This window comes from Muntiacus reevesi, chromosome 3, assembly GCF_963930625.1.
Source record: "Muntiacus reevesi chromosome 3, mMunRee1.1, whole genome shotgun sequence".
Taxonomy (NCBI): Eukaryota; Metazoa; Chordata; class Mammalia; order Artiodactyla; family Cervidae; genus Muntiacus; species Muntiacus reevesi.
The window spans coordinates 268,366,276-268,384,319 of record NC_089251.1 but is presented as its reverse complement, the minus strand read 5'-3'; the positions used below and the strand labels follow the sequence as shown (position 1 = coordinate 268,384,319).

General features: G+C 46.9%; 1 protein-coding gene across 4 annotated transcripts in view; it reads right to left on the bottom strand.

The window, feature by feature from the left end:
• Positions 1-18,044, bottom strand: part of OCA2 (OCA2 melanosomal transmembrane protein) — a 267,404-nt gene that overhangs the window by 173,211 nt on the left and 76,149 nt on the right. For all 4 annotated transcript variants that reach the window (XM_065927959.1, XM_065927962.1, XM_065927960.1 and 1 more), the window contains exons 4-6: positions 10,932-11,120; positions 7,034-7,091; positions 4,981-5,053 (exon numbers count right to left, since the gene is read on the bottom strand). In XM_065927959.1, the coding sequence (XP_065784031.1) occupies positions 4,981-5,053; positions 7,034-7,091; positions 10,932-11,120 (320 nt within the window). The remainder of the gene's footprint in view (positions 1-4,980; positions 5,054-7,033; positions 7,092-10,931; positions 11,121-18,044) is intronic.

The window sequence follows — 18,044 nt, the reverse complement described above, 5'->3', positions numbered from 1 at the left end:
TCTGAAATTGGCTAAACCAGTGAAGTCCATTGCAGCGAGAGGAGGGAAATCCCTGCAAAGCTTGTGAAGGACTCTGAGTCAGGGAAGTTATAGGGAAAAGAGGCTCCTTCCTCTCAAAATGTAACCCTCATGCACTTACGTCCCCACCACACCTGGCCCCTTCATCTCTACATCCTGCACTGGTGTGCTGCACAGACGTAAGGTCTGTGCTCTCAGGCTTCCTCCCTCTGTGCCAGCAGCCTCTCAGCTCTGCTGCAAGGCCTGGGGCCCACACCATGGATTCTAAACAGCAGTTAGCCCAGCTATTTTGCTCCAGAAGAGAAAGCTACTATAGGTGCAAAAAACTGAATCTCAAAATCTATGTTTTGTGTGAGGTCTCAAAAGTCTTAGCAGCAGCTCACTGATTGCAGGACGATTCACTGACCAACCCCTTTACTCTCCCTCAAAACCCTTAAAGAAACAGGTTGTTTATGGAGTTGACTTGGGAGAAGACAGAACTTCACTGTTGCCAGAGTGTTTACAGGATTTGAATAGACTGTTGGGGAGTGCCAGTGAATAGTTAGCCCTTTTTAAAATTCCCCCAGCAAGATGCACTGGGTTGTTTTATATATATATATATATATATATTTATTTATTTATTTAAAAAAGTACAAAAATATCCTGATAAATAAAGTGTTTTTCTCACTCTGACATAAATCACAGCAGAATCCTCTATGACCCACCTTCCAGAGTAATGGAAATAAAAGCAAAAATAAACAAATGGGACCTAATGAAAATTAAAAGCTTTTGCACAACGAAGGAAACTATAAGCAAGGTGAAAAGACAGCCTTCAGAATGGGAGAAAATAATAGCAAATGAAGCAACTGACAAAGAATTAATTTCAAAAATATACAACCAGTTCATGCAGCTCAGTTGCAGAAAAATAAATGACCCAATCAAAAAATGGGCCAAAGAACTAAACAGACATTTCTCCAAAGAAGACATACAGATGGCTAACAAACACATGAAAAGATGCTCAACATCACTCATTATCAGAGAAATGCAAATCAAAACCACAATGAGGTACCATTACACGCCAGTCAGGTTGGCTGCTATCCAAAAATCTACAAGCAATAAATGCTGGAGAGGGTGTGGAGAAAAGGGAACCCTCTTACACTGTTGGTGGGAATGCAAACTAGTACAGCCACTATGGAGAACAGTGTGAAGATTCCTTAAAAACTGGAAATAGAACTGCCATATGACCCAGCAATCCCACTTCTGGGCATACACACTGAGGAAACCAGAACTGAAAGAAACACGTGTACCCCAATGTTCATCACAGCACTGTTTATAATAGCCAGGACATGGAAGCAACCTAGATGCCCATCAGCAGATGAATGGGTATGAAAGCTGTGGTACATATACACAATGGAATATTACTCAGCCATTAAAAAGAATGCATTTGAATCAGTTCTAATGAGATGGATAAAACTGGAGCCCAATATACAGAGTGGAGAAAGTCAGAAAGAAAAACACCAATGCAGTATATTAATGCATATATATGGAATTTAGAAAGATGGGAATGATAACCCTATATGTGAGACAGCAAAAGAGACACAGATGTAAAGGACACTCTGTTGGACTCTGGGAGAAGGCGAGGGTGGGATGATTTGAGAGAATAGCATTGAAACATGTATATTATCATATGTGAAATAGATCGCCAGACCAGGTTCGATGCATGAGACAGGGAGAACTCAGGGTCGGTGCCCTGGGATGACCCTAAGGGATGGGATGGGGAGGGAGGTGGGAAGGGGGTCAGGATGGGGGACACATGTACACCCATGGCTGATCCATGTCAATGTATGGCAGAAACCACTACAGTATTGTAAAGTAATTAGCCTCTAATTAAAATAAATTAATTAATTTTTTTTTAAAAGAAAGTGTTTTTATCAGCACTGTTTTCTATATTAGAGCTAATGGGCAGCCAGCTCTTGGCTAGAAAGCATCTACCCACAGCTATGCTGGTACCTGGCTTCCAAAAAGGACAAAGGCAAACAGAAGTCACACATGAGGCAGGATATAATAGGGAAAGGCCCAAAGAGACCCTGGTGATTCTGCAATACTGATATCATTCCTGTCTTGGTCTCTCCCCAAGGCAGACACAAGATATGCATGGAGTGGAAAAAGATATTTCAGCACAGAATAAACATTAGAGACCTTGCAGAAACCCAGGAGATTGATCAGCACCCTCAAAGGCTAATATCAGAAAAGCAGAGGCTTCTTCTTCTAATAATGTAATGAATGTTTATGGGGCTTCCCTGGTAGCTCAGCTGGTAAAGGATCTGCCTGCAATGCAGGAGACCTCAGTTCAGTTCCTGGGTGGGGAAGATCCCCTGGAGGAAAGCATGGCAACCTACTCCAATATCCTTGCCTGGAGAATCCCCATGAACAGAGATGCCTGGTGGGGTACAATCTCTGAGGTTTGCAAAGAGTCAGACTGAGTGACTAATCAGAGCACAGCACATCGCAAGCAAAGAGCACAGAGAATGGAACAAGGCCTCTGTCCTTGTAGGGGTGTCACGCCCTAGCAGGAAGAGTAAAACACGCTGTGATTAACCAACACTCAAATGGAGTGCACACAAAATCCAAGGGACACTAGACCACATGTGCCTCTGCCCTCCCTTCCCTCTGTCTTTCCAGATGCCCACATTGTGCCTGGAAGTCAAAGCCCACTGCAGTGTTCTGGTGTCAGCAGTGACTTATGGATCCCAGCAACTTGGACCTGTGGTCAAGCCCACCCTGCAGGCAGCTTTGATCCTTGCCTTCCAGCCATGCTGAAAGGTCTGCTCTGCTAAGGTCATATCTTGCTTTTGCCTCAGAGGCCTCCCCCAAACCTAGAGAACCCCACTATCTTTTGAGATCTTGCTCAAGCTCTCCTCTCCTTAAACCCTTCCTTGTCATCCACAGCTTGAGAGGATCCTCACTCCTTCCTGTGTCCTCTGTAGATCAGGCTTACTCTGTTAAAGAGCTCACTCACAACATACTATGGTGTGTTTTAGATTTTTCTCCCCCCTGGTCTAGCTCCTCAAGCGAAGAAACTACATGCTATCCATTTCTCTACTTCTCTGGAGACCAACATGATTCTCACCATATTTTATGTCCCCAAAAAATCTTGGTCTAACTAATAATATTTGTTTACAGTATCATCCTTCAAGTCCTTTGAACCTATATCAGAGTCCCAGCCAGACCAGGTCATGGAACAGAGAAGACAAAGAAATCATCTTCTTCTTCTGTTGTACCCAACCATGGGCTTCTTGCTTTTCCCATTGCTCAAATCCATGACTCAAATTTAAGCCGTCTGTCAAGCTTGACTCAACCCAGCCCCACTGTGTGCACCAGGGCACTCTCCTGGGTGTTCCCGGCTCACGGTCTCCACACTGCTCTTCTAACAAACGTGGCCATCCACTCTGCTCTGGTGCTCTCAGCACAGAGAACTATGTCCTGAATGCCCACGCATGATGGGAAGAAAGACGCACGAGCAAAGTACTGGGCGGCCGGCAGTGCACGGAACAAACCCGCAAGGTTCACCTCAACTGCGGAGTCTCTCAGGCTTCTCCTTCAGTTTGCTTCAGAGCTTATCTAACGCTGGGCTCAGAAGCCCTGGCCAGAACCTCCTCCTTGACAGAACTTGAGTCAGGATCCTCTGAGCCCTCTTCTTCGACTAGGCCTTGACCTGGTGAGCCACCGAATAGGGATGTTAACATCTTCTAGGCTCTTCTTCTTCCATGAACTCCAGCAAGTTCTCACAGGGACAGTGAGTGGAATGGGAAGACCCCTGAGAAAGCTTGAATTTGCTAGGGAAGCACATCAAATCTGGAGCCCAAGAGTACAACAGAACCCTAAGAGTTGCGGGCAGGTAAGATGAGAAAGCAGCCCTACCCCTGAAGGATTGGTAGGAACAGTGCAGGGCCTGGCAGGCAGATGAAAAAAGGCTGAGAAATTCCAGGTGTCTGGGGCACTGACGGTTACCATGGCAACCATAGACCACAACACAGCCAACATTTAACCGGATTTACATAACTCCCCCTGGCCCATAGACCTTCAAGCTTAAAACTTCATCTCTGCTATGTACTGAATGTCCATGTCCTCCTCCAAGGGATCTTCCTCACCCAAGGATGGAATCCAGGTCTCTGCGTCTCCTGCATCGGCAGGCAGATTCTTTACCACTGACGCACCTGGGGGGCCTGGGTCTCTACAGAAATAACTGAAAGCAAATGAGGTCATAAGTTGAGGCCCAGATTTGATAGTATCTGTCTTCCTGTAAGAAGAGACACCAGAGAGTTCTCACTCTTTACACACACACACACACACACACACAGAGGAGACATAGCGAGAAGGTGGCCATCTGAAAGCCAGAAAAAGAGTGCTCACTAGAAACCAAATCAGCCCATCCTGACCTTGGATGTCCAGCCTCTAGAACTGTGAGAAATAAATGTCTGTTGCTCAAGTCATCCAGGGTGTGGTATTCTGTTGTAGCAGCTGAGACCTATAAAATGGCAAGAGATTCCAGAGGATAAGAAACCAAGCAATCATCAAACTCAGATGACACTGCCGAGGAAAGAACCAATGAACTTAAAGCTAGGTAAAGAGAAACCATTCAAGCTAAAACATAAGAGGGCAGGGGCTGGGGTGGGGTTGGGGGGACAGAGAGAGCATCCAACAGCCACAGAAAGCCGGGCCTTAACTGAAATACACTGCTTGCTGTCACCTTTCCACGGGGAACCTCTCCACCACCCACCCACTGCAGTCTCACTAAAGCCCCCTCCCTTATGTTCTGAAGCCTCATCTTTCAACAAACATCCTGCAGGAACAAAACGCACATGGGGAGTAATCATGATTGCTTATGCTGTGACCTTGGGCAACCATCATAAGAGTTCTCAGGTCTTTTCACTTTGTGACTCAACCTCAGGTGACTGTCCATCTCAAAAAAGGTTCAGATACAGTAGCTTTCCAGCGGTGACACAGCCAGCAACTGCCAGAGCTTTCCTTGATCTGGATACAGGCTAAATAAAATCTGAAACAATCAGAAACATTTAATGATAGATTTGTGGTGTGAGAGCAATAGGATTTAAGTAACTATGATAAGAGCTGAAAATAGGGTTATGATAATTGTGCTGCTTGATGTATCCAAAATTTACCTGCTTACTCTGAATAGCTTTCCTGAGATAGTAAAAGATAAAATTATGAACCATTAAACTATTTTTTTTTTTTGCTACAATGGGGCTTGATTACTGATATTTGACAGTTTTAAGGACTGACTACCCAGCCCTAAAATTAAATTGTCAGAGGAGGGTAAACATGGAGAGTGGGGAAAACAACCCATATGATGGTGAGAGCTCACGCGGTGGAATTTTCAGAGCACCTTATACACCCTCAGAAACTAAACTAAAGTGATGATGAGATAACAGATTACAGAGGTTCAAAACAAACTTCTCAAATTCCATTTTGGTTGTGTCCACAAAACACCAAAATTTTGTTTACCAGAAGAGTGAAGACCAGACACAGAGGTCAGGCAAGCTCTCGGGGAACTGGAGAGGCTTGGCCCACCCACATTCCCCCTGGAGAATCCCAGGACACCCACCAACTGGGCCGCGCTAAGCAGCTGGGTCTTCAGAAACACACAGTTGTTTGAATAGGAAGCAGAGAGGCAAACTGGTAACCAAAAAAGTAAACTCATAAAGCTTTCAGTTCACTGTAATTATTTTTAGCCTAGATTTCCTTTCTCTGGAACCCTCCTCTCCTCCCTTGTGGGTTATTAAAGAGTTGCCTGTATTCAATTCAATTCAGTCAATATTGACTTCATGCACCCTTGCTGTCTGAGATGCAACGTGGCTCTCTACACGTCACGCTGAGAAGAGATGACTCTGGTCATGCACTATCCTGCACACGCATAGAACCCCAGTCCTCGTGCCCACACACACAGATAATGAAGACCATGTGCTTACAGCTACACATGGTCACACACACGCAGCTTCCAGTCACAAAGGGTGCCCAGCACAGCCGCACCACAGTGCCTGCTGAGAAGAGCCATGACCACACCAGTCCTGGAGTCCAGAGGGCACAGGTATGGAAACACTCCTCGTCCACCCCTCCCTTGCTCACAATCTCATACCCTGTCACATATTGGGGTCTCTCAAAAATGGCCCACACAAAGTATCCTATGCCAATGCTAAAATTAGATAATAATTATTAACTGCAAAAATAACTCCCTAGGTACACACACAAGCTCGAAATGGTCACAGACCACAAAAGACCTACTTGTCCCACAGAGGATTGCACATGCACAAACACACAGCAGACAGGGATCCTCACATCCACATGCACACACACAGATGGGTGGGGGGAGGCTCACAGTTGCTCATTCAGCAAATGTGTTTTAACTGCCTGCAATGTGATCTTGGCTAGGGCCACATCAGGGCACATACCACACAAATGCTGGCAACGACACTCATGACACCTCAAGTCAGAGGAGCACTCAGGTTGCCTTCAGGGTTCTAGCTCTGCAACCATCCCTGGGGATGTAGGGCAAGTAAAATCAGAGCAGTCTCCAGGGAAGAGGCAGACACAGAACTTCACTCTCTCCCAGACAGCATGACTCAGCTGGGCAACACCCCAAAAGGGCACTGAGACATTCCTAGGGGCAACCATGATTGCTGGACATGTCCCAACACAAATAAAGAGTGCTTATTGCATGTGGCTGAAAAGAGAATTTGGCAAGCCACTTAAGGTAGGGATTAAGACCCCAGGGCAAGCTGCCTTCTACAGACCACAGCCAGATCCTCATGGTTTCCACTGTACAAAGCGGGACAAAAGTAGAGGAACATGACTAAGGGCGGGACTCCCTAGCCACCTCCAGATTGCCATCTCACACTCCCTCAGCATCTCTTCCTAAGAAATGCATGTGTTCCACACCTCAGGTGCCCTGCTACCCAGCCCGAAGCACCCAGGGACTCTGCCAAGCAGACAGCAAGGCTCAGCATGCCATGGTACTCACAGAGCACAGCACCACAAAGACAAATAAGCCTGCAACTTTTAGCCACCGCACACAGCACCTGCAAGAGAAAAGACAGGTCCCAGATCACGCTGATGGCAGTCCTATTTGCATGCACCCACAAAGGTCAACCTCAGATGTCTGCTGAAGCCTTGACTAATGTCCATCTCAAAGCCATGTGTGGAATTCTTTCTATAACATTATGAAGGAGGATACTGCTGAGAATACCAATGACCTGTTGTAAACATACAGCTTCTTGAGAAGCAGTTCAGAGAAGGTTACAGGAGGAAACAAACCTGAATGTCTGAACACATCTTCTTGTCAGAGATGCTAAAGTTCAAGATTTGGGCCTCTTTACTAGCTTTTTAAAGGCTCTGGTTTTCTGGAAACAAGCTTTATCTCGGCTCTCAGATTCATATTTATCAATTATTTTCCCTTAAGTTTTCTGGAAGGTAAGAACATGGATTTGATCATTGAATAAACATTGACTGAGACATAACCAAACAATTCAAGAAAGAATTTGCAGTGCTATAACTGGTTGTACCAGCAGAATCCTTTAAGAATTCCTTAGGGGATAATTTAGCAGACAATCAAGCCCTCTGTGGACCCCTGATAGTCATCATTACACACTTCTCCATTGTGACCCTCAGGCCTTTGGGCAAATAAGGTCCTGGCAGCCACTCCAGGCTTATTTCTGCTGCTTTCGCCTCCTCAGGGCCCACCAGATCCCATCTCCTGAAGATACTATCACTGCCCAGTTGCTGGAGGGTGCTCTCCCCTGGCTGCTTCTCCAGGGCAGGCACTGGGATATTTGTGCTCAGCTCCTGCCAAAGATAGGGTGCTGGTATACAGCTTGTACTTGATACATGTTTGTAGAATGAAGGAAGAAAGTCTATATTGGGACATCTTTTTCAAAATCTTTCTGATCCTTTCAAAATGGCAAAACCTTGCTTTGCATTCTTTTAGATTTAACGAATTTGATGAATAATCATAGCATACCTCCAAATTATGACCAATAGTCCCTATTCAAATGGGAATAAAAAATATTTCTTTTTAAAGCATGAAGCATTAATTGAACTACCCTAAACACAGATGTCTTTCTACATAACTGACACATACAGTAGAGCTGATCATCCAAAATAGCTTTTACAAGTTTCAACAATAATGTGTTGTATTTTCTAGACATGTTAAAAAAAATGTCACTAAATCTTTCAGTCAAGCAGAAAGTTTGAGGCAGCTACTCTATGAATCATAAGAGATAAAACAACTACTGAATATAAAGGCTTAAATGTACTTGATCCTATTTTCCATGCCACAGGATGTTTGAAGAACCTCGCATCCTCTGGAGTTGTGAGCCAGCATGCTAGAGAAGGGTGTCACGGTATCAGGGCTTACCACCATGGTGAACGACAGGGACCAGGTACCTGTTCACAAGTTTTCACATAATTCAAACAATTTCATAGCAGATTAAAGTGGCTGAATATTTACCATGCCTATAGCTAAGACCAGCCATGGTACAGAAACTACACATGGCTAGGAGTGAAACCACTAGGTGTCTTTTCAGAGGGCTCTGAAGAGCTCCTGGTCCTTTCTGTCTCAGTGCAGAAGAATGCAGCGAGAGACAAAGTAACAGATAGAAGTGATTTATTAGAACAGGACACTTGTGAGGCTTATAAGTGAGTGAGTGAGACAGTGTCACAGCCTGAGAACTCAGTGGGCCACAGTTCTATAATCAGAGGTAAAGTGGGGAAGGGGAGAAGACACCTTTGTCTTTCTTGAGTAAATGCAAGCTTCCACCATCCTCCTCCAGGTTGAGCAGGGGAGTTTTTCTTGTCCCTATATGATCAAGCTAGGTTCACAAATCATTATTTTTTTATGTGTGCAGAGAGCACGTTATTGAGTTCACTAGGCAGCATGGTGTCTCATGCCACCACTGTTTTATTGTTTTGAGGCATGTCTTGTGCTTCTGTTGCATGGCTTGTTGCTAAAAATGTCTGCTAGGTTTTGGTTTTGTGGTTAAGCAAACATGCTTTCTTGAGTAATCATTAAAGTAAAAGAGTCTCTCACATTTTTTCCACTACATTCCCCAAGTGGGATTTAATTACCTACATTGTCCCTTCACTCTATCTCTATCAGGAGGCACGGTAGAAAAGACATCTCCATGGTCAAGCATTGGTGGGGGACCTGGGGTCACATTCCTGCCCCTACCCCTTTGCTTCTCTCAAAAACCTGCATGAAAGTGAAAGCGAAAGACACTCAGTCGTGTCCGACTCTTTGTGACCCCATGGACTATACAGTCCATGGAATTCTCCAGGCAAGAATACTGGAGTGGGTAGCCTTTCCCTTCTCCAGGGTATCTTCTCAACCCAGGGATCAAACCCAGGTCTCCCACATTGTGGGTGGATTCTTTACCAGCTGAGCCACATGGGAAGCCCATGCATGACCTCAGGCAAAATCCTTACTCTCTGAGGTACCTTCCTTTATCTACCTCTCAGGATTGCCTGTCACATCAACAGGACAACTGAGAGTGGGCCTTTCTGACTAAAGACAGATACACTTTGGGATGCAGGCAGGTACACTTTGAATCAGCCCTTCAAACAGCTTCAGAAAAGATGGGCCCCCTTATGTAGAGAAATAATAACACTAGTATTTGATAGCTTCATGGTGTCCTCTCACCTATCCATGGGTTTTCGCATAGACCATCCTAGTGGAAGCCACAGAAGGCTGTGAGCAAAGGGAATGCCAGGCAACAAGGAGATAGTTGCATGGACATGTCTGGCCCCTGCTGGTTCCTCAGCTGCCTCTGAGCAGATACAGAATGGGGACCTTGGCAGTCCTGGTCCACAAGTCTTACTCTGTTCCTAAACAAGCCACTTTCAAGTATATGGTTCCCCATAGAACACTTCTTTCAAGTGAATGCTCACGCAGAAGCCCCAGCACACAAAGCAGAGAGAGCACTCCTCCTCTGACCCATGCGGGTGGTCCTGCAAAAAGCCTTCACATCCCCCGGGCATGTGCACGCTTTGCCCTCCTATATACGCATGGAGGGCTTGGACCCTCTCAGACCCACCCAATCCCTTGCCCCTTGGGAGGAAATTAACAAGATGGCACCAGTCTCTCATCCCATGCTCTCACGCCCTCTCACCCCACGTTCTGTAAACAGTGACTTTGCATGGTTATGTAACAGCTGAGATCACTTAGAGCACTGCACATATGCCTCACAAGGTACTCGCTTGGCCACGGGCTTCTTTTGTTCTGGAAATATATGTAAGCTTCACCTGGAAAAGCCCTGAAGGGTTGTATGCAGTTATGTTATGTCTGCTGCTGTGGCTGCTGTGCCAGCCAGGAGATGCCTTTCCTACAGCTCTTCACATTTTCTTCCAGCCCCTTAGCTCATGCCTTGCCTACCATGGGTTCAATAAACAGTACTCACAGTGAGATTCAGCAAGATGATTGGCATCACAAACAGGATCAGCGAGACACCCCTAAAAACACTCCACTGCACATGCAAAAACTTTAGTCACTAATTATCAATGGTAATATCAGCTTCTAGAACACCACAGGGACTATCCCCATCCGCAAACCCTCATGGGTGTGAAGACCTCAGCCACACAACAGAAAGGAGTATGGGATGTTAGTCACTAAGGTCTGTAATCGGGTTTTCCTGCATCCTTAAAAGTTCCATGCTGGTTCAAATGTGCCCTTATCTGTCTTCCAAGGCCCGAAGGAAAAGCAGACTACTTTCCAGGAAAGTGCCACCCAGCCTTCTTCCTCAGCTCCACCCTGTCCTTGGGGAGGATGTCCTGAGGGCAAGACCCACATCCCTGCCCCAGCCCAGTCCCAGAGCACGTGCTGTGTGACCACCACCCCATGCCAGCCGGGGCGCTCCAAGTCTTCCTACCTCAGTTCGGCAAGACAGAACCTGAAGCGAGCACTGTCCAGAAGCTCCCCCTTCTCTAAGGAGGCGGATTCAGAGGAACCTGCCAATTCTCTGCTTAGAAGGCATCTTCTCTCCCACTCAGCTGAGCTGTCCTCCCAAGATTCTTCACCAGTAATGAACTCTGGGTGGCAAATGGGCATGCACCACGACCTGGAAATTGAGGCTTTGTGGTTATTTTCACAGCAACAGTAGCATCTCCAAAACAGTTCATCTAAAAGGTGAGCATAAAATGTGAAATCAACCCTGGGTTTTAAAAGGACCATAAACACTGTAATACCATCAAACTGGTGGGAACAGATCTCTCTTGACATCACAGACCCTTGACTTCAGGGAAATCTTCTGGGGTCACACAATCTTCAAAATAAACTGTGGCCCTTCAAGAAACATCAGCTTGTTCTGAGTTTGGAATTTTCCAGTAAACCTTTTTCTGACTCAGACCAACTCCAGTATGTTTCAGTTTTTGCTTTCTCTTTGTGCTGCAGTTCTCAATAACTGGTTCTATTATACTCATCCTGAAGCACAATGAGTGATGTAAGCCTTCCCTCCTCTGTACTAGGTATCTTTGTGTAATGAACCTGTAGAGAAGATTGTCTATATTGTTTTCCCGCCCAACATCTACACAAACAGGAATGAGGAACACCAGTACTGGATTAGATGGACCCAAGAACAAGACCTCTATCTAGAAGGATGGATCAAGGGGTCTTATAAATTTTTATCAAAATTACATTTGGATGCATTTGTTTACTTTTATTGAATCCTTGAGCTTCTGAACAACTCCTTCAGTACAGATTCTCAGTCAGCACTTGTCTCTAGTAAGGCTGCTCCAAAGCCCAGAATTTCCCTGTATTGCATGGAATACTTGTGGGATGACAATATTGACACAATAGCCACAATCTATTATGTTATGCCTCTCAAACACAGTTAGCTCAATTGGGCATTGTGATTTTCCTGAACCCTTATCACTGCTTTAGGACTTGTTCACAACAAGGAAAAAAGTTTTATTCATAAGGAGAAGCTCAAAGATGCAAACTAGGCTATGTGAAACCAATATGTAATATCCATGTTCTGCTTCTGAACTGTGATGTGAGACAGTGCTTAGCATCCCAAGGCCTCTGTATTCCAGTCGGTTCAGTTCAGTTCAGTCGCTCAGTCATGTCCAACTCTTTGCCACCCCATGAATCGCAGCATGCCATGCCTCCCTGTCCATCACCAGCTCCCGGAGTTTACCCAAACTCATGTCCATCTAGTCGGTGATGCCATCCAGTCATCTCATCCTCTGTCGTCCCCTTCTCCTCCTGCCCCCAATCCCTCCCAGCATCAGGGTCTTTTCCAATGAGTCAACTCTTCGAATGAGGTGGCCAAAGTATTGGAGTTTCAGCTTCAGCATCAGTCTTTCCAATGAACACCCAGGACTGATCTCCTTTAGAATGGACTGATTGGATCTCCTTGCAGTCTAAGGGACTCTCAAGAGTCTTCTCCAACACCACAGTTCTAAAGCATCAATTCTTCGGCGTTCAGCTTTCTCCACAGTCCAACTCTCACATCCATACATGACTACTGGAAAAACCATAGCCTTGACTAGACGGAACTTTGTTGGCAAAGTAATGTCTCTGCTTTGTAATATGCTGTCTAGGTTGGTCATAACTTTCCTTCCAAGGAGTAAGCGTCTTTTAATTTCATGGCTGCAGTCACCATCTGCAGTGATTTTGGAGCCCAAAAAAATAAAGTCAGCCACTGTTTTCACTGTTTCCCCATCTATTTCCCATGAAGTGATGGGACCAGATGCCATGATCTTAGTTTTCTGAATGTTAAGCTTTAAGCCAACTTTTTCACTCTCCTCTTTCACTTTCATCAAGAGACTTATTAGTTCCTCTTCACTTTCTGCCATAAGGGTGGTGTCATCTGCATATCTGAGGTTACTGATATTTCTCCCGGCAATCTCGATTCCAGCTTGGGCTTCATCCAGCCCAGTGTTTCTCATGATGTACTCTGCATATAAGTTAAATAAGCAGGGTGACAATATACAGCCTTGATGTACTCCTTTTCCTATTTGGAACCAGTCTGTTGTCCCATGTCCAGTTCTAACTGTTGCTTCCTGACCTGCATACAGGTTTCTCAAGAGGCAGGTCAGGTGGTCTGGTATTCCCATCTCTTTCAGAATTTTCCACAGTTTATTGTGATCCACACAGTCAAAGGTTTTGGCATAGTCAATAAAGCAGAAATAGATGTTTTTCTGGAAGTCTCTTGTTTTTTTGATGATCCAGAGGATGTTGGCAATTTGATCTCTGGTTCCTCTGCCTTTTCTAAAACCAGCTTGGAGATTTGGAAGTTCATGGTTCATGTATTGCTGAAGCCTGGCTTGGAGAATTTTGAGCATTACTTTACTAGCGTGTGAGATGAGTGCAATCGTGCAGTAGTTTGAAGTTCTTTGGGATTGCCTTTCTTAGGGATTGGAATGAAAACTGACCTTTTCCAGTCCTGTGGCCACTGCTGAGTTTTCCAAATTTTCTGGCATACTGAGTGCATCACTTTCACAGCATCATCTTTCATGATTTGAATTAGCTCAACTGGAATTCCATCACCTCCACTAGCTTTGTTCGTACTGATGCTTTCTAAGGCTCACTTTACTTCACATTCCAGGATGTCTGGCTCTAGGTGAGTGATCACACCATTGTGATTATCTGGGTCATGAACCAAGCTCAGGATAAAAGGTTTCATGTTCTTGAGTTCTTGGTTTTCTACAGAATCATGAGTTGAAAATGTCTCAGGCCTTAACAGTTTACCAAGTAATTCAAAGGAAAGCATTAAAGGGAATAGATGGGTGAAGTGTTTATTTTCAAAGTTACTCATTAGGAGAGATGAGAGTTGTTATCTCCCTGGTGGCAGAGGCCTTGCTAGGTGCTGGGATGGGATGAAGAGGACTCAGGCTGCCAAGCATAATCACAGATAACACAAGGACAAGTTCCAAAGTCAGGACATGCATTTGGTGTTTGAGAGCAAAGAAGAAGGAGCATTGACTCTTGAATGAGCTGTGGAGGAACCAAGGTTTTACAAAGGAGGTGACATTTGAGCCCCCTTAAACTTGAGTGGGCCTGACCTGGAGAACCAAGGAGGAGAGGAGTTCCCTCTCGTAAAATGGACTCATTGGGAACTTTTTCAGGGAAACACAACTTGTCATCAAGAGTTTCCTGGAAGAAGCCAGACTGGTTCTTCTTTGGAAGGTGACAATCAAGATTCCTATACCCTATCAAATTCCTGTGAACTTGAGTCTTTGGACAGTGAAACCAGGAACTCACATGGCATATGAGCACCCTCAAATTCTGATGCACCCTACATGGTGAAGGCCCCCAAACAGTTACAGACAGAGCTAGGGAGAAGGTGGGAAGTTCCTCAGAGGCTATGGGAGGGAGGCTGAGTGCAAGGGTCAGTGGGCAGGAAAAGAAGGTCCAGGATAATGTCCCAAGATTGTAATGTGTGAGCAATCAGAGAACACCAATAAGGTGACTCAAGTTTCTGGAAGTTTGCCTGCAGAAGGAAGAGGAGATGAATTGGAGGACTGCATTAGGGTTCAACCTAAGGGAGACAGTCTGTAACTCTTCCTACAGAACAGCTCTGCTTATTGGTTTCAGAACCAGGCAGGTTTATCCTCAAATGTAACTTATAAGAAGTAGAGTTTTCTTTCAAATCATACACTTTCAACTTTATAATTATTGACATTTGAGTTAGATAATTCTTTATTGTGGGGAAGTGTTCTGTGCATTACAGTATGTTCAGCAGCATTCCTGCCCTCTGCCATAAATACTAGCAGTACTGCTTCCCCATTTGTGACACAAAAATGTTTCCTGACAGTGCCAACGTCAACTCCAGTTGAGAAGGCCTGACCTCTCAAGACAGCCTCTCAGAGCTGTGTCCACGCATGAGCGTGTGCATGTGCTGTGCAGTCATAGACAGCCTGTCACAGCTGTGTGCCTGCATGAATATGTACATGTGCTGTGCAGTCATAGACAGCCTGTTAGACCTGTGTGCATGCATGAGTGTGTGCACGTGCTGTGCGGTCATAGACAGTCTGTCACAGCTGTGTGCACGCATGAGTGTGTGCATGTGCTGTGCAGGCATAGACAGCCTGTCACAGCTGTGTGCACGCATGAGTGTGTGCATGTGCTGTGCAGGCATAGACAGCCTGTCACAGCTGTGTGCACGCATGAGTGTGTGCATGTGCTGTGCAGGCATAGACAGCCTGTCACAGCTGTGTGCACCATGAGTGTGTGCATGTGCTGTGCAGGCATAGACAGCCTGTCACAGCTGTGTGCACGCATGCCTGTGTGCACGTGCTGTGCAGGCATAGACAGCCTGTCACAGCTGTGTGCACGCATGAGTGTCTGCACGTGCTGTGCAGGCATAGACAGCCTGTCACAGCTGTGTGCACCATGAGTGTGTGCATGTGCTGTGCAGGCATAGACAGCCTGTCACAGCTGTGTGCACCATGAGTGTGTGCACGTGCTGTGCAGGCATAGACAGCCTGTCACAGCTGTGTGCACGCATGAGTGTCTGCACGTGCTGTGCAGGCATAGACAGCCTGTCACAGCTGTGTGCACCATGAGTGTGTGCATGTGCTGTGCAGGCATAGACAGCCTGTCACAGCTGTGTGCACGCATGCCTGTGTGCACGTGCTGTGCAGGCATAGACAGCCTGTCACAGCTGTGTGCACGCATGCGTGTGTGCATGTGCTGTGCAGGCATAGACAGCCTGTCACAGCTGTGTGCACGCATGAGTGTGTGCATGTGCTGTGCAGTCATAGACAGCCTGTTAGACCTGTGTGCATGCATGAGTGTGTGCACGTGCTGTGCGGTCATAGACAGTCTGTCACAGCTGTGTGCACGCATGAGTGTGTGCATGTGCTGTGCAGGCATAGACAGCCTGTCACAGCTGTGTGCACGCATGAGTGTGTGCACGTGCTGTGCAGGCATAGACAGCCTGTCACAGCTGTGTGCACGCATGAGTGTGTGAATGTGCTGTGCAGGCATAGACAGCCTGTCACAGCTGTGTGCACGCATGAGTGTGTGAATGTGCTGTGCAGGCATAGACAGCCTGTCAGAGCTGTGAGTGTGTGAATGTGCTGTGCAGGCATAGACAGCCTGTCAGAGCTGTGTGCACACATGAGTGTGTGCACGTGCTGTGCAGGCATAGACAGCCTGTCACAGCTGTGTGCACCATGAGTGTCTGCATGTGCTGTGCGGGCATAGACAGCCTGTCACAGCTGTGTGCACGCATGCGTGTGTGCATGTGCTGTGCGGGCATAGACAGCCTGTCACAGCTGTGTGCACGCATGAGTGTGTGAATGTGCTGTGCAGGCATAGACAGCCTGTCACAGCTGTGTGCACCATGCGTGTGTGCATGTGCTGTGCAGGCATAGACAGCCTGTCACAGCTGTGTGCACGCATGCGTGTGTGCATGTGCTGTGCGGGCATAGACAGCCTGTCAGAGCTGTGGGCACGCATGCGTGTGTGCATGTGCTGTGCAGGCATAGACAGCCTGTCAGAGCTGTGTGCACACATGAGTGTGTGCATGTGCTGTGCAGGCATAGACAGCCTGTCACAGCTGTGTGCACCATGAGTGTGTGCATGTGCTGTGCAGGCATAGACAGCCTGTCACAGCTGTGTGCACCATGAGTGTGTGCATGTGCTGTGCAGGCATAGACAGCCTGTCAGAGCTGTGTGCACACATGAGTGTGTGCATGTGCTGTGCAGGCATAGACAGCCTGTCACAGCTGTGTGCACCATGAGTGTGTGCATGTGCTATGTAGGCATAGACAGCCTATCACAGCTGTGTGCACACATGAGTGTGTGCATGTGCTATGTAGGCATAGACAGCCTGTCACAGCTGTGTGCACACATGAGTGTGTGCACGTGCTGTGCAGGCATAGACAGCCTGTCAGAGCTGTGTGCACCATGAGTGTCTGCACGTGCTGTGCAGGCATAGACAGTCTGTCACAGCTGTGTGCACCATGCGTGTGTGCATGTGCTGTGCAGGCATAGACAGCCTGTCAGAGCTGTGTGCACAAATGAGTGTGTGCATGTGCTGTGCAGGCATAGACAGCCTGTCAGAGCTGTGTGCACACATGAGTGTGTGCATGTGCTGTGCAGGCATAGACAGCCTGTCAGAGCTGTGTGCACACATGAGTGTGTGCATGTGCTGTGCAGGCATAGACAGCCTGTCACAGCTGTGTGCACCATGAGTGTGTGCATGTGCTGTGCAGGCATAGACAGCCTGTCACAGCTGTGTGCACGCATGAGTGTGTGCATGTGCTGTGCAGTCATAGACAGTCTGTCACAGCTGTGTGCACGCATGAGTGTGTGCATGTGCTGTGCAGGCATAGACAGCCTGTCACAGCTGTGTGCACGCATGAGTGTGTGCATGTGCTGTGCAGGCATAGACAGCCTGTCAGAGCTGTGTGCACGCATGAGTGTGTGCATGTGCTGTGCAGGCATAGACAGCCTGTCACAGCTGTGTGCACGCATGAGTGTGTGCATGTGCTGTGCAGGCATAGACAGCCTGTCAGAGCTGTGTGCACGCATGAGTGTGTGCATGTGCTGTGCAGGCATAGACAGCCTGTCACAGCTGTGTGCACCATGAGTGTGTGCATGTGCTGTGCAGGCATAGACAGCCTGTCACAGCTGTGTGCACACATGAGTGTGTGCATGTGCTATGTAGGCATAGACAGCCTGTCACAGCTGTGTGCACACATGAGTGTGTGCACGTGCTGTGCAGGCATAGACAGCCTGTCAGAGCTGTGTGCACGCATGAGTGTGTGCATGTGCTGTGCAGGCATAGACAGCCTGTCAGAGCTGTGTGCACACATGAGTGTGTGCATGTGCTGTGCAGGCATAGACAGCCTGTCACAGCTGTGTGCACCATGAGTGTGTGCATGTGCTGTGCAGGCATAGACAGCCTGTCACAGCTGTGTGCACGCATGAGTGTGTGCATGTGCTGTGCAGGCATAGACAGCCTGTCAGAGCTGTGTGCACACATGAGTGTGTGCATGTGCTGTGCAGGCATAGACAGCCTGTCACAGCT